At 34.1% G+C, this 15,512-nt stretch overlaps 2 protein-coding genes across 3 annotated transcripts; both read left to right on the top strand.

The window, feature by feature from the left end:
* The first annotated feature begins 3,974 nt into the window (after positions 1 to 3,974).
* Positions 3,975 to 6,043, top strand: LOC112022863 (agamous-like MADS-box protein TM6). The gene is made up of 6 exons (XM_065774860.1): positions 3,975 to 4,088; positions 4,207 to 4,268; positions 4,384 to 4,483; positions 5,294 to 5,335; positions 5,442 to 5,486; positions 5,664 to 6,043. The coding sequence occupies exons 1-6, from the start codon at positions 3,975 to 3,977 to the stop codon at positions 5,835 to 5,837; spliced, it is 537 nt and encodes a 178-aa protein (XP_065630932.1). The 3' UTR covers positions 5,838 to 6,043.
* Positions 6,044 to 7,773: 1,730 nt separating this feature from the next.
* On the top strand, positions 7,774 to 14,491 carry LOC112033589 (uncharacterized). 2 transcript variants are annotated; one of them, XM_065774845.1, is made up of 9 exons: positions 7,774 to 7,857; positions 8,049 to 9,524; positions 9,649 to 9,801; positions 9,890 to 9,944; positions 11,932 to 12,080; positions 12,958 to 13,044; positions 13,272 to 13,319; positions 13,771 to 13,899; positions 14,123 to 14,491. In XM_065774845.1, exons 1-9 carry the CDS (start codon positions 7,798 to 7,800, stop codon positions 14,249 to 14,251), a joined length of 2,286 nt encoding a protein of 761 aa, XP_065630917.1. In that variant the 5' UTR covers positions 7,774 to 7,797; the 3' UTR covers positions 14,252 to 14,491. The 2 variants fall into 2 exon arrangements, with proteins under 2 accessions (XP_065630917.1, XP_065630918.1); XM_065774846.1 differs by lacking the exon at positions 13,272 to 13,319.
* Positions 14,492 to 15,512: the final 1,021 nt, after the last annotated feature.

The following is a 15,512-nucleotide window of genomic DNA, read 5'->3' as shown; positions in this document are numbered from 1 at the left end:
GATATTTGAAAGCAACTTTAGAATAATGAAATGACAAGCATTTATAAGTTTTTTTTTTCATAATAAATTTTGTTGTTGCATTTACGTGCAAAACAAAAAAGGCATTTAAACCGAAGTTCTCCATAGGGCTCAAGTTCGATGATTAGGACTACGTCCCTCTATTTAGGGTAGGTTTGGTACACTGAATGAGAATTACAATAGAAATTGTAATTTTTATTATTAGAAATAAAATGTGTTGTAATGTAATTGTAGGGACCAGGTTTGGGACACTTCTTTAGGTTGAGAGAGAGTGGACCCAAGCCCAGCTTGCCCTTCAATGAATTTATAGAGAGTGGGCTCAAGAACTAGGCCCTAGTAAGGGATACAACTGCCTTGCATGGTTGCATGTGGGTTTATCATCCTAAACGTGAATTGAGGTGCACAATGATGCTCCTCGGGCATGTCTCCCGAGGCTTGGCCTTCTTATTATTTCTCTAAAGATTGATTACAAAGGTCCAGAGAACACAAGTCGCTACTGTCCTTCTTAATGCAGATTCTTTTTTTTTTCCCCCTTTCAAGAGGGACTCCTTACATTATATACTTCTTTCTAAACTGATCCTAACCCTCCATTTGTTGATCGGTCAGGCCACCACTTGAGAGCCTGTCCCATCAGCCGCATCCCCATTCCTCCAGTGGGTTGCAGCACCCAAGACAGCATTGTTCAGGAGTCCTGTCCTTATTAATGCGGCCAGGACGTTAGTTGAGGGTATTCAATGCAGAGGTGACAGCTCGCCTAAGACTTGCCCCTTCACCGTGCTCCCGTCGCCGACGCGTGGCACTAGACTCTCTCCTCTTCGGATATTCAAAAAGGCCCCTCTTTGGTGGGGAGGTGCTCGTGTTCTTTCGAGGTCTCGGATGCCCGAGGACGGGGCCATCCTCGGATATGTTCCTCGGGGGCCGGACCTCGCGTTTTCATCCTTGGACCCCTCATGCATCCTCGGCGTGGGCCCCTGGGCCTGGCTTGGCCCCTGAACTTGGCTTGGAGTAGGCCAAGGCTGCCTGATTTTCTGGCCCCACAGTAATAAATAAACTTATTCATAAGTTTGGTTGCAAGTTATAAAATTAGATTAAAATTTAAGATTTATTTTAATAAATATCTTACTCATATAATTAAATCTCCTTAAAATTGTTATTTTTTAAATTTAAGAGAGATGTGTTATTTTTATGATTTTTTATTTTTATATTGGAGTAATTGTTAGATGTATATGGAAAATTTTTTATTTGAAAATATTTTAAAATTTGAAATTATTGTACTTACTAAAGAATAACTAATATACCACTTTTAAAGAGAAATAGTTATTCATCATTTTGAAGAATAGTTATTCATTAGCTATTTATAAGAAATGACTATTCTTTATATTAAAAATATAATCAAACTAAAGAATAGCTAAATCATAGGAATAACTATTACGTTACCTTACTTATTACAGTATACTAAATATAACCTTAATATAATAAGAAAAGATGAGAAAGATTGAATAAGTTTGTCATTGAATCACAAAGTTCTTGATAAAGAGTATCTTATCTTGATGGAAATTCAAGCACATACTAATTCACCATATATCTTCGGTAATGGTTTGCAGACTAGAGGGCCATCATGGACTGTTTTGTTGTGTAGAAAAGATGGACTTGCGTCAAAAAGACTAAATGAAACAGATGCCGCAGTTCCTTCTGCATTTGACACATTGGATGCAATCATTTCCAAGTTCAAAAGAGTAGGCCTCGATGAAAAAGATGTGGTGTCCTTATCAGGTACTTTTAACATGTGCTCACAAGTCACAAGTCACAACTAAAATTGCTTCATAACCTTAATTGAAAGTCACTGATTCATTCTTTTTTTTTTTTTCTCCCGAAAAATGCTTTTAGATTTCTCTTCTTGTAATTTGTAATCACACATGACATATCCCCCGTAGTATTCATGATCCAGCCATATATGATGCATTGAGTATTGGGGTTTTATTTGTATAGGTTCTCATACAATTGGACTAGCTAGGTGTGCTGCCTTCAGCAATAGGTTGTTCAACTACTCAGGAACTGGCCTTCCAGACAGCACTATGGATAGAAATAGGCAATGGCCACCACAACATGTGAAATTGTTTGGGTTCTTCAGTTGTTAAGAGACTTGAGAGTTGATCATCCAAGTAGTGCTCAATTGTTTTGTGATAATCAGGCTGCATTACATATTGCAGCAAATCCAGTCTTCCACGAAAGGACGAAACATATAGAAGTTGATTGTCATTTGGTGAGAGACAAAATTACAGAAGGTGTGATCAAAACATTCTATGTTTCGAGTCAATTTCAAACAGCTGACATCTTTACAAAAGCATTGGGACTACCAGCTTTTAGCAGGTTAATTACTTGTTTGGGGTTAATAGATATTTACTCACCAAAGCTTCAGACTACTAATGATCAAGTCACTGAACATATGGTTCATGACTTGAGGGGGAGTATTGAGACATCTACTAAAGAAGAAGAAGTTGCAGTCAAGAAGAAAGAAGACTTCAAGGAATGCACTGAAGGTAAAACAGAGCAAAACGACACAGCTGACACTAAAAGGAAGAAAGCAAAGATGAAAGGCTAAACGATGTCGTGTACTTAAGTGTTAATACTCAACTGATTATCACGTGTAGATATTGGCACGTATGAGTTAATGTTAGTGGATTACAACTGTCACTCTAATTAGGAGATTAGAGTTTGTTAAGTTAGTTAGAATTCTATTTTGTCTGCTTCGTGTATATAAAGCAGAGGCACAATGTAAAGTTAATTAACCTTTTTCCATTTTTTGATTCTATTGAGTAAAATTCATTATCTTCCAAGGTCTTTTCTTCCAATACTCTCTAGAACTCTTTCGTAACAGAAAGTAAGTTTCAATTCAAGCTAGCAATACTTTTAGATCTCATGCTAAATAGTCACATGATCAATGTTCAAAGGTCGTTTGTGTGTAATCAGGTCACCATTTTCTGATAACAGCTCAAAATCTAATTCAGAAAGGTTCTCTATAACCTACTTTATCTTTGTTAGACATATAATGACCCATTTAGTTCAAACCAATTGTAAAAGTTCATATATTTCTAGAACAAGTAAATTAATCTTAGGTTGGTCTACGGCCAGCTTAGAGTTAGTCCAGAGTTTTATGATATATAAACCTTGATTAGGTTCATTGTAATTGAAGTACATAATATCAAATATGTAGCTGTTTATGGCTTTTTATTTTTATTTTTTATTTTTTGAGAAATAATTACAACATACTGCTAACTTTGCAGTTTAAATCCTTTCCCCCCTAGACCTTCAAGTACTTTGTACATGGGGAGGTACCAATTCAACTACAAGGCCTTTGGCAGCTTTTTATGTTAGATGTAGACTATTGGGCTAAACTATTTAAATCTTCTTGTACATTCTTTGTTTCAAGCTTCCGCTCAGAACTCAATCACTTGCACTCTGTTTCATGCTTCTACTTGTTACTCAATCACACAGAAAGTTCAACCCTATTAATTTCTTCTCAAAAATTGAAAAGAAAAAGAAAGTACTATATTCTAGTCATGAGCCCAAATCAATCACCAGAAGTCTTGTTGAAAGTTAGAGCCTATAGTGGAAGAGTAGACCCTTCTTTCTGACTTTGTTAATGCGGTGATCAAGATGGGAAAGAATTATAAGTCCTCTTATTGCATCACGTGTAGCAATACACTAAATTTTAGTCCTAATCATTTCAATATATTGTTGGAAATTTAGACCCCTTAAACACACAGATAGCGTAGCCTAGATTAATTAGCCAAGTTGTTACTTAGTCAAATTATGCAATTCTAGGTTAAAGCAATCAAATAATCATATCAAGATATAAAGCAGCGGAATAATAAATAACACAAGATATGATCACCACTCTCTCTCTCTCTCTCTTTTTCTCACTAATGTTATTATGTGACAAACGAAACCCTAATATGATCAACTTTGTTTTGGGTTTTTTTGATGTGTTTTTCTCAACCAGGACAAAGAAGATCTATGATCAGTACCAAAAGGCTTTGGATACTGACCTATGGAGCTCACACTACGAGGTTTCACCCTCATTTTTTTTAGTTCTGATCTGTGAATCTGTGACTATTTATTCTATTATTAAGGTTTTCTTTCTTAAGTATCTCTTTCTGATTTAGTTTTGTGTACTTATGACTGCAGATAATGCAAGAAAACTTGAGGAAACTGAAAGAAATTAACAATAGACTGAGCAGAGAGATAAGGTAAAGCATACTAGAAAAAAGTGATTTGTCTGATAGATTAAAGGCCGTCATGGCCAAATTAATGAAGAGCGCCTAGGTTTTTCATGCGTGGCTAATTAGGATATTGTTTTGACAGGCAGAGGGTGGGTGAGGATCTGAACGGTCTGAGTCTAGACGATCTACGTTCTCTTCAGAATAAGGTGTCCTCTTCCTTGGACATCGTACGCGCACGAAAGGTTGGGTTTTGATATTTATATATTTTGAGAAATTCTGTGGACACAACTTTGCGTGTAGGTTTTGAAAATTTTGCAAATATTTTATTTATCCCTACTAAAAGAGGGAGATTTTAGCTTAGGCATGTAAATCTGCAAAGATCTTTAGTGTTGAAAAATTTTGTGTGTTATTTATGCTACTAAATCTTGGTTTTTCTTAGTTATTTATGCTACTAAACCATGTTCTTTTTTCTTTTCTTTTTTTTCCTTGGGGAGACGCACATAACTTTACTAATAATTAGAAGATCATTTTCATTTTCAAATGGATGTACTCTCTGAACATTTGAGAAAATTTCTTATATATTTAATCAGTGAGCATCTTTTTTTTTCTCCTAAGGTAATCTTTGATTTTCCTTTTGAGCTAAACTATAGGAGAATTTATTTATTGGCGTCCTTGGAACACTATTAATAAAGTTCAAATGCCTAAATTGCTTTTTAGTAGGGGTAAAAAAAATGCATAAAATTTCTATTGCTTTCGATTTGTCCTTTTTAAAATTTTTAATTTTCACTGAAGTTCATAATCCTTGATTATTGGACCTACATCATTGAAATTTGGTCCACAAACTATCTTCTGAAAAAAAGGATCCCTGAACTTTTTCTTTCTATTACCTTAAACGAGATTGTTAATTTTTTTTTTTAATCCTTTTCTTTTCATCTGCAACATATTTTGGGAGTTTACTCATCTAGCTGAGTCTTTACAAACAGTTCTGTATAGATTTTATAAAAGACTTTAGTTAAGATAACAATATAAATCTTCATGTATCCTTTACACAGTACCACGTTATCAAAACTCAGACCGAGACCTACAAGAAAAAGGTTAGCAAATTCAATAGTAGATATGAGTTCCTTTTAATTTGTTTCTCACTCTTATGTCACCTCCAAGTTGCTTTTGGACCTCTGTTACTTTGAACTTCTATTGCAGGTAAAGAACTTGGAGGAAAGACACGGCAATCTCCTGCTCGATCTTGTAAGATTCTTAAAATTGAATTTGTCTTAATTCATTTTGCAATCAATTATTATTTATCCAAAAAAATTCAATCAATTTTTTTTTGTTGAATATTGTCTTAAGTCATATATATCATATATGTTCATATATCTAAGGTTCTAAATAATGATTCTTTTCTCTTTTCTGTTCAAATTTAAGAGGGCAAGATTGGAGGATCCACAATATGGATTAGTGGACAATGAGGGAGACTATGAATCCACCATTGCTCTGACAAATGGTGCCTCCAACTTATATGCATTCCGCTTGCATAGCAGCCACCTGGATCTTCATCATGCTGGGGGATTTGAAACCGAGGATCTGCGCCTTGCTTGAATGGCAGTAGGAGTTGCATCTCCAATACATGTTTAATCTACTATGTTTTTTTATTTTCAGATAAACTGTTTAATGAAACTCATGATGCAGTATGTAAGGGTTTTGAAGTTGTGCTCTGTTATATAGATATGGACATATTATGTTTGCTAGCAAGTATTGGTTGAAACTGTAATTGCTTTTAATGCACACTTCTTGTATATACTTTGTTTGTGTCCTCACGACGCAATATGTATGGTACCTTATATCTTGTTCTAGTTATGTTGGTTGTGATTTTGGTATTAGATCTTTTTTCATCCTTAATTACTATGCACTTAGTTTTACTTTTTATTGCTGGGATAACTCAGCAAAATTTTGTAACTAATATTTTTTTTAACAAGCGGAAAAGAAATATTTGTTCTTATCTGTACTGCTATTCATTAGATAATGTCAAGTGTGTTAATCAATATACCATTTGGAGCACATACCTAATTGGTAATATGTAGCTTATCAATCCATTACTAATATTTTCTGGCGCACAAAAAGAGCACATTGGATATAGTATGATGTTGCGGAAGACTGAAAAAAACACACACGATACTCTTTTTGATGGACAGAAACCAAACTGTTAGTTTCTAGATAATAAACCTAGAATTCACATGTATTCTTTGAATTCACAAGATGAGATAAATTGAAATCCACGGTAAAAGCAAATTGACAAAATATTTGTATTTTATTGATAATAATTTGAAAATTGAATTGTCTATAAATGTTACAATGGGTTTAAATAGTACAAACAAAACTTAGAAAAAAAATTAAATATTAGACCTTGTCCAACGTCATAGTATGTGCATGCCCCCAAAAATGATTAACGGCATGTGCCTTTTGAATGCAGAGGAACTAGCTAGACTGTTACATAATGTGTCAATTATTATTTTATTAAAAAAAATGTCAATTTTTATATGAGAGAGAGAGAGAGAGAGAGAGGAATCTGAATCTTAATAGATGTATAAATTATTCAATTTGCAATCCCTATAATTAATTTTGGAACCAAACGAAAAAAAAGAAGAAGGAAAAAGTATTAGCCCTAATTGTAAATTCCCTCCACAACCTGGTATCCTTGGAATATGCCGTTAAATTATTCCCCTAAAAAAAACAAAAAAACAAAAAAGTATATCTAATTAAAGAAAAAGAGGAGCAGCGAAATTCTCCTTGGTCAATAATTTTACGAGCCCCGCAATCGTTTTTACCTTTTTACCCGCGTTTAGGAAAAGCAATTTCCGGTACAGTGACTCCCCCAACCTGAGAGTCTGTGTGTAACTGTAAACACAAACACTGAGAGAGAGCTTAGAGTTTTCCAATTTAAATTTCAAATTTCCCACTGCAAATCAAATCTGACAAGAATTTCAAAATCCATCATGCTCTCTTAAATTCCTCTTCACCCAAAAAAAAAAAAATGGCAGCAGTAGCAGCTTGGATCCCAGAGGATGACCTCTTATTGAAGAACGCTGTCGAGGTACCGTACTTCTCTCTTTCCAATTTTACCCCTACCAAAATTCCATCTCTTATTAATTGTGAAAAACATTTTCATTCTCCTTCAATTTTATTTTACTCAAATCTGCAAATTTTGTTTTGGCTATTTTTTATTTTATTTTATTTATTTATTTATTTTTTTTCTGATTCCTTTTTGTGATTCGGAAAAAATTTACAGGCAGGTGCCTCATTGGAGGCACTTGCTAAAGGTGCCGTTCGATTCTCGCGAAAATTTACAGTTCGAGAATTGCGAGATCGATGGCATTCTCTGCTTTATAACCCTGAAATTTCGAGCGAAGCTTCTGCTCGCATGGTCGAGTATGAGCTTTCTGCTTCGACTGACTCGAAGAACAAGTCTGTTCAATTTCCTGCTAAGAAGAGAAAACTCGAGAGCGTTCGTGAGCTGTATTACGCTATGCGATTAAATTCCTCTTCACCCAAAAAAAAAAAAATGGCAGCAGTAGCAGCTTGGATCCCAGAGGATGACCTCTTATTGAAGAACGCTGTCGAGGTACCGTACTTCTCTCTTTCCAATTTTACCCCTACCAAAATTCCATCTCTTATTAATTGTGAAAAACATTTTCATTCTCCTTCAATTTTATTTTACTCAAATCTGCAAATTTTGTTTTGGCTATTTTTTATTTTATTTTATTTATTTATTTTTTTTCTGATTCCTTTTTGTGATTCGGAAAAAATTTACAGGCAGGTGCCTCATTGGAGGCACTTGCTAAAGGTGCCGTTCGATTCTCGCGAAAATTTACAGTTCGAGAATTGCGAGATCGATGGCATTCTCTGCTTTATAACCCTGAAATTTCGAGCGAAGCTTCTGCTCGCATGGTCGAGTATGAGCTTTCTGCTTCGACTGACTCGAAGAACAAGTCTGTTCAATTTCCTGCTAAGAAGAGAAAACTCGAGAGCGTTCGTGAGCTGTATTACGCTATGCGGAAGAGGTTACGCGACGAGAGTCTTGAGTCGTTTGAACTAGTGGTAAATGGTAATGGTACTAATGGTGATGATAATAAAGTCGGTTATGAGGGGAGTTGCATGATTGGTGATGGTGTTGATGACCGTTTTCGGTTTCAGAATGCTGCGTGGGTTGATAATGGAAGGTTAAGGCGTGTTGGAGATGAGAAGAATGGTGTATTGAAGGATGCGCATTCTAATCTTGGGGATAGTTTGGGTGAGTTTGGGAATGGTGAGGAGTTAGGGCCGTCTTATGTGTGTCCCGATATGCCTATTTGGAAAACGATTGAGGATGTCTCTGCACCTGCAATGCCGATTAATATGAGCATTGAGGATGGTGATAAAGATCAGGGCGTGGCGGAGACGTTGATACGTCCTAATAATGTGGATGATGATGTTGGCAATTCGGGGACGGTTTTGAAAGATAGACATGCTGGTGATTTGATGATAAGTAGTTTGGCTGCTACCTCAGATGGTGATTTTGTGGATCGGCTATTGAGCCTTGCGAATGAGGATGAGCTTATTTTTATGGATGAAGATGGCAAAGATACTGTGGGCAAGTCTTGTTGTGATAATATTAATTCACTGCTGTTGAGTTCTCCTAGTAAAGTTCACGAAGATGGAGATGTAGCCGATGTTTGTGAACCTCAGACTCTGGTTTTGAAGACATGCCCTGCTGTTTCTGATGGGGCTTGTACTTCAGAGTTGGGTGTTATTGCTGATCCATCTTGCTCTGGTCATGGTGATCAGCTTAGTGTTTGTCCTCCTCAAGTCAATATGTCAGCATCTACATCAGTGCCTGATCCTATTACTCCTGAACTTCATGATGGAGAGCTATATTGCACATTGAATACTGAGGACCTCGAAATCCCAAGCAATGATGATATATGCTTACCTGTTATACAAACAAATTACAGAGAGGCCAATAATCCATCCTCCTCCTCTGGCCATCAAAGAAATGGTGAAAAAGAAATAAGCTTGAAGAAGAATGATGCTCCTACACTGTCTTTTCCAGCTTCTCGGTTGGTGGGATCAGGTACACTACCAGAGACCAGCCCAAAGCACCCCATTGTTGGTTTTGGAGTCAAAGCTGAGTTGTCTCATGGTAGCCATCTTGATGCGGACTCTAAAGACTTTCTTCGTGTTGATCCAAGGCAAGGCAGATCAGCACATGCAACTCCAAAGTTGGCCATGGATGGGGCACTAAAAATTGAGGTTATATGTCAAATTGAGTTACTTCATGATTATAGATAGCATCTGCAATTTTCCTTTTATAGAGCAGCAAGTTCATGTTTGTGCCTTTGACAAAAACTATTCCTTATCTGCTTGTTGTAAACAGGAAACCAATGCTCCAGGTCTAATTGGGGAACATGCAATGCTACATGCACAGACAGGTTCTAATAAAAAGTTTCTTGAACCAGACTCAACAGTAGATCAGGAAGAATCTGAAGACGACGATGACATCCCATGCTATTCTGATATTGAAACAATGGTAAATATTAACGGCTGGGTTGAGGCAATTTATTGAGAGTATTTTAATTCATCTTGAGATTCTGCCTCTTATAAATTTTATCTTTCAGATACTTCGAATGGATTTATGTCCAGACAATCAGGATTTATATAGTAGTAGAGAAGGTAATCCCTCTGAAATGTGGTCTAATTAGCTGATGCGTGTTCTGCATGCAGTTCTTTCCTTATGCAAAAAGTTAGTTTTGATAAATTTGGCTTCCACATATACATTGACCTTTATACAAGTTATGGACATCAATGCTTCATGCTTATTCATGCTGATGGCTTAGTAGTAACTGGTTTTCACACACATGCGGAATCATACATGCATATTTATATTTATGTGTCTCTCTATGTGTATGGGTTAGAATCAAGTTACTATTGTTATTGTTACACAATTTAATAATATTTTATTTGATTAATATTTTGAAAATCCCATAGTCGGATTGCATGTTCTTTTTGTTATTAACACACAAAACCATTCATGCATATGTAGATTTATGTGTTCAAGATCAAGTTACTTATTTTTTGTTAATGTTACAATACTTACTAACATTTTTATTGGATTAATATTTTGAAAATCCCATAGTTGGATTACATGTTCTCTTTATTCTTGACACGCATGTCAATTTCCTATTAATCTGATGTTTTTAACTATCTGATCTGTGAATTCATGTTTGTGTATAATTTTAAGTACAAAAAAATATAGATGAGATGATATTTTGATTACCTTCAAGCATGGAGGGTATAAGGAGACAATATACCCTGATGTAAATTTTGCCAATGCATTGGATGAGTTTTTGGACTTATCATTGTTTGATTATATTGTGTTCTTATACCCTCCATGCTTTTGAAATATCATAATAATTGAAGATCAATAACTAGTATCATCTATAAAATATTTAACTATCTGATGTTTTTAACTATCTGATCTGTGAATTCATGTTTGTGTATAATTTTAAGTACAAAAAAATATAGATGAGATGATATTTTGATTACCTTCAAGCATGGAGGGTATAAGGAGACAATATACCCTGATGTAAATTTTGCCAATGCATTGGATGAGTTTTTGGACTTATCATTGTTTGATTATATTGTGTTCTTATACCCTCCATGCTTTTGAAATATCATAATAATTGAAGATCAATAACTAGTATCATCTATAAAATATTTAAATTTCAAGTTTTGTTTTCCTTGTACTTTAAAATATATACAAAACATGAGCTTATAAATCAATCAAATAGCAAAAGAGTTCATTCTTCTAGACAATGGGTGTATCACATTCTCATCTTAACTTTTGCCAATGCATTGGATGAGTTTTTTGACTTATCATTGTTTGATTATATTGTGTTCTTATACCCTCCATGCTTTTGAAATATCATAATAATTGAAGATCAATAACTAGTATCATCTATAAAATATTTAACTATCTGATGTTTTTAACTATCTGATCTGTGAATTCATGTTTGTGTATAATTTTAAGTACAAAAAAATATAGATGAGCTGATATTTTGATTACCTTCAAGCATGGAGGGTATAAGGAGACAATATACCCTGATGTAACTTTTGCCAATGCATTGGATGAGTTTTGGACTTATCATTGTTTGATTATATTGTGTTCTTATACCCTCCATGCTTTTGAAATATCATAATAATTGAAGATCAATAACTAGTATCATCTATAAAATATTTAACTATCTGATGTTTTTAACTATCTGATCTGTGAATTCATGTTTGTGTATAATTTTAAGTACAAAAAAATATAGATGAGCTGATATTTTGATTACCTTCAAGCATGGAGGGTATAAGGAGACAATATACCCTGATGTAACTTTTGCCAATGCATTGGATGAGTTTTTTGACTTATCATTGTTTGATTATATTGTGTTCTTATACCCTCCATGCTTTTGAAATATCATAATAATTGAAGATCAATAACTAGTATCATCTATAAAATATTTAAATTTCAAGTTTTGTTTTCCTTGTACTTTAAAATATATACAAAACATGAGCTTATAAATCAATCAAATAGCAAAAGAGTTCATTCTTCTAGACAATGGGTGTATCACATTCTCATCTTAATACGCATTTTATTTTAATTTTTCATCTCCAGTCTCAAGATATCAACATGAGGAAACTAAGAGGACAATCATAAGGTTGGAACAGTGTGCTAGATCTTCTATGCAAAGAGCCATTGCATCTCAAGGCGCACTTGCAATCTTGTATGGCCGCCATCTGAAACAGTATATTAAGAAGACTGAGGTACGGTATATTATGATGTTCTAGCTGATTTTTACTTTTATGTGAGTTATGGTATTTATCTAGTTATGAAACAAAGAGTTCTTTATTTATCTTATGGCTAATATACCCCTTGTTCTCACTAATTTTTGGGTTGCTGTTATTTTGTTCTCTTGAGATCAAATTTTGCAACAAATACTGGTAGCTTTAAAATCACCATCAATGTTGTCATTCTATCAAGATCTGTCAACTAATATTAAATACCTCAAGGCGATGTCTTTTAAAAAAAAAAAAAAATTACTTATATTTTCTGCAAGACACACACACTCACAATTTTGAGGCCTTTGATGGCTTATGATTAATGGATCTGGATGGAAGGACCACATTGACAGTGATTCTAAAGTTGAGGATTTTAATTAAAAATTTTGCCATTTGAGGGACAAAAAGCATAGTGACCCAAATATTAAAGGGACTAAATGTCCTTTTTGCTATATCTTAGTAATAGCCAAATGACCAACACTCTTACTAGTGTCATTCTTTTGATTAATTTTGAACAAAACATATGAAAGTGTGGTCTTTGTGTTTCGGTGCTTCTTCCTGTAAATTTATACAATTTTCAAAAAGATTTTGGTGGTTATGGAGGAGAATTTTGCCTTTCTTATTTTGTCATGTGAATGTTAACATTAAATTGTACAAAGAAAGTGAATTGAAACTTTGTAGTGATCTTAAAGGCCAATTTTAGATCTGAAATTCAATAGAGATGATTGATGAATGTTAGTGCTATTCAAACATGGTAATGAGATTATCTGTGAATATAATATAGACTGAATGCAATTTTGTTCTTCAACCTTCATGCATGACTGTTCTCTTGTTCTTAGTGCAATCTCTTTCTAAATGACAGGTCATACTTGGTAGAGCAACAAAGGACACTGCAGTGGATATTGACTTGGGAAGAGAAGGACATGCTAACCAAGTATCTAGACGGCAGGTTAGATTTGTTTTGGCTTTCTTGATTTGCATATTTGTTTGTAGTGATAGTGGGTAAGACCATCTTTGAGTTCATATTATGAAACAACAGAATAACAAAGCAACTCTAGGCTTCACCCCCTAGAATTTGTCTGGGATTATCACCAAGTTATGGAAAAAAATCTCAATATAATTGTATTTTTCAAAATTCAACATGCCAATAATGTTTCCTCTTGGGCCTATATATAGGGTCCCAGATTACATCAAATAAGGAGGGAAAATCGAATCATAATTAAGGTAATAATCAAATCCTTTAAAATACTTAAAATAAAATTCAAATCCCATAATATGGATCAATGGAATCAGTCAGAGTTAATCTGGTGTCTGCACCAACTTATCCTTCGTCAATCCTATACATTACATGAAAGCAATAAATTGTTATTTTCTACACATTAATGAGTCACATTTTTAATATTGGTTAGCCCCCTAAATATGTCCAAAATATTCTTTACTAAAATGCAGGCAGTGAAGTATATAATGAAATGAAAAGCATTGAGGGGCAAACTATTTATAATTACTAAGTAGAAAGCAAATGTTGGTTGCTGTCCCTAAGCACTCTTGCAATGGGTTAAAGTTCTTGGAAAGCATTTTGTTGCCTTTGATCAGAAATTTAGAAACAATGTCTTTTTCTTCCTTCTAATTTTTTTTTTGGGTATACAAGTATAACTAGTGTTCATCATGGTGCTAGGCTCTAATAAAGATGAAAGAAGACGGTACTTTCTTTCTGAAGAATCTTGGCAAGAGTTCAATTTTTTTGAATGGCAAAGAAGTTGGTAGGGGACAGCTTCTGAATCTTAATTCTGGTAGTTTGATTGAGGTAAATAGCTTCCCCATCTTTAGTTTTGCACAGACATCTCATGCGGTTCTTTTCTGCCATTCAAAATTTCCAGTTTTCTCCGTGCTGTGCTGTTAATTAATCTTTTGTGGATGAAACTTTACATGTTTCTCTAACTCAACAGCATTTATTATTGGAATAAAATGCTTCAACTCATGCTTAGCGTTGACAGCAAATAAATATTTGGCAAATGGTGAATGTGCAGATTAGGGAAATGTCATTTGTGTTTGAGATGAATCACAAATCTGTGAGGCAGTATCTAGCCAAAGTCGTCAAAAAAAGCCAAGAAAAATGCACCAAGTTTGAGTGGTCGCCTGAGAGGGGCTGTCAATAAAGACACCCATAGAGGGTACATCCTTTTTATTTTCCTTTTTGGTAATTGATTTGATTAATAGCCGGTCTATTGTATGGGTTTATCCTTTCACTAGGAGCATCCTCATGCTACCAAACAAAAGAATGTATAGGCTTTATTGTTTAGAAGCATAGAATAGTTAATACTTCCATCAAAAGTAGGAATGCATGTATATATGTATTTATGTATAAATGAAGCAGTGCTAGTAAGTAGTTACAAATAGCGATTCACTGTCCTAATATCCTTTTTCCTTGTATAATTTTCTGTTTTGGACCAAGAGGCAAATTCTGTTCTCTACTCTTGTTCAATTCCTAAATGGCCAAAAAGTAAAAAATATTCCAATTGTTTTGATGAATGAAAGTTTATTCATTAATTACTTAAAAAAATAAAAAGTTTAATAATTTTTCCATACAAACCAAACAACACAAATGATTTAGTTAATTATAATTTTTAAAATGTTTATCATAAAAAGCAAGTTCAAGTGGCATATTATGTTGTCAAAAAACTATACAGCTCAACTAGTTCACCTCTCGGTGTTTTTAACAGAAATATCTAAAATTTAAATTCCTCTTCCCATCTATAGATTGAGGATAACCATTACCGGGAACTTTGGACTCTTGTGAATGGTAATTATTATCTTTCAGTGAGAATTATTACTGATTAAGGTATCAAGAAACTTGAAAACGAAATATTCTCTAGGCCTTGGATTAGGGAATCGATCATGCCAAGGCAACGACAGAAGCAAAAAAAAAAAAAAAAAAAAAAGCCATGTTGCACTTTAGAATGTAGCAACGTGCAGCAGTTCCTGTCCTTAAATCACATTGAACAAGAGTAGAGAACAGAATTTGCCTCTTGGTCCAAAACAGAAANAAAAAAAAAAAAAAAAAAAAAAAAAAAAAGAAGAAGAAGAAGAAGAAGAAGAAGAAGATTAAAATACAACAAATATGGACAAAAGACTTCTTGAGCCATGATATTTTTGACTGATCATTCCAAACTTGAAATACAGTGCGCATTCTCTTTTGCTCAAGTCAATGTTTATTCATTACTGTTTTTCACCTTTTATCTCTCTTCGCTATTTTGTTCAAGTCAATTATTATTGTTTTGTAATTTTTTATCTTAGGAACTGAAGGGTATATATTAGTCATCCATTTTAAGAAATTTTTTATGAAAAATTGAAAAAATTATCAAAAAAGTTGATAACTTTTTCATTTTCTTATAACAAATTTCTTAAAATAATTTACTA

The sequence above is a fragment of the Quercus suber genome, unplaced genomic scaffold (genome assembly GCF_002906115.3).
Source record: "Quercus suber isolate HL8 unplaced genomic scaffold, Cork oak 2.0 scaffold_100, whole genome shotgun sequence".
Taxonomy (NCBI): domain Eukaryota; kingdom Viridiplantae; phylum Streptophyta; class Magnoliopsida; order Fagales; family Fagaceae; genus Quercus; species Quercus suber.
Note: the sequence above shows the minus strand (reverse complement) of the source record. Positions and strands in the feature narration are given on the sequence as shown.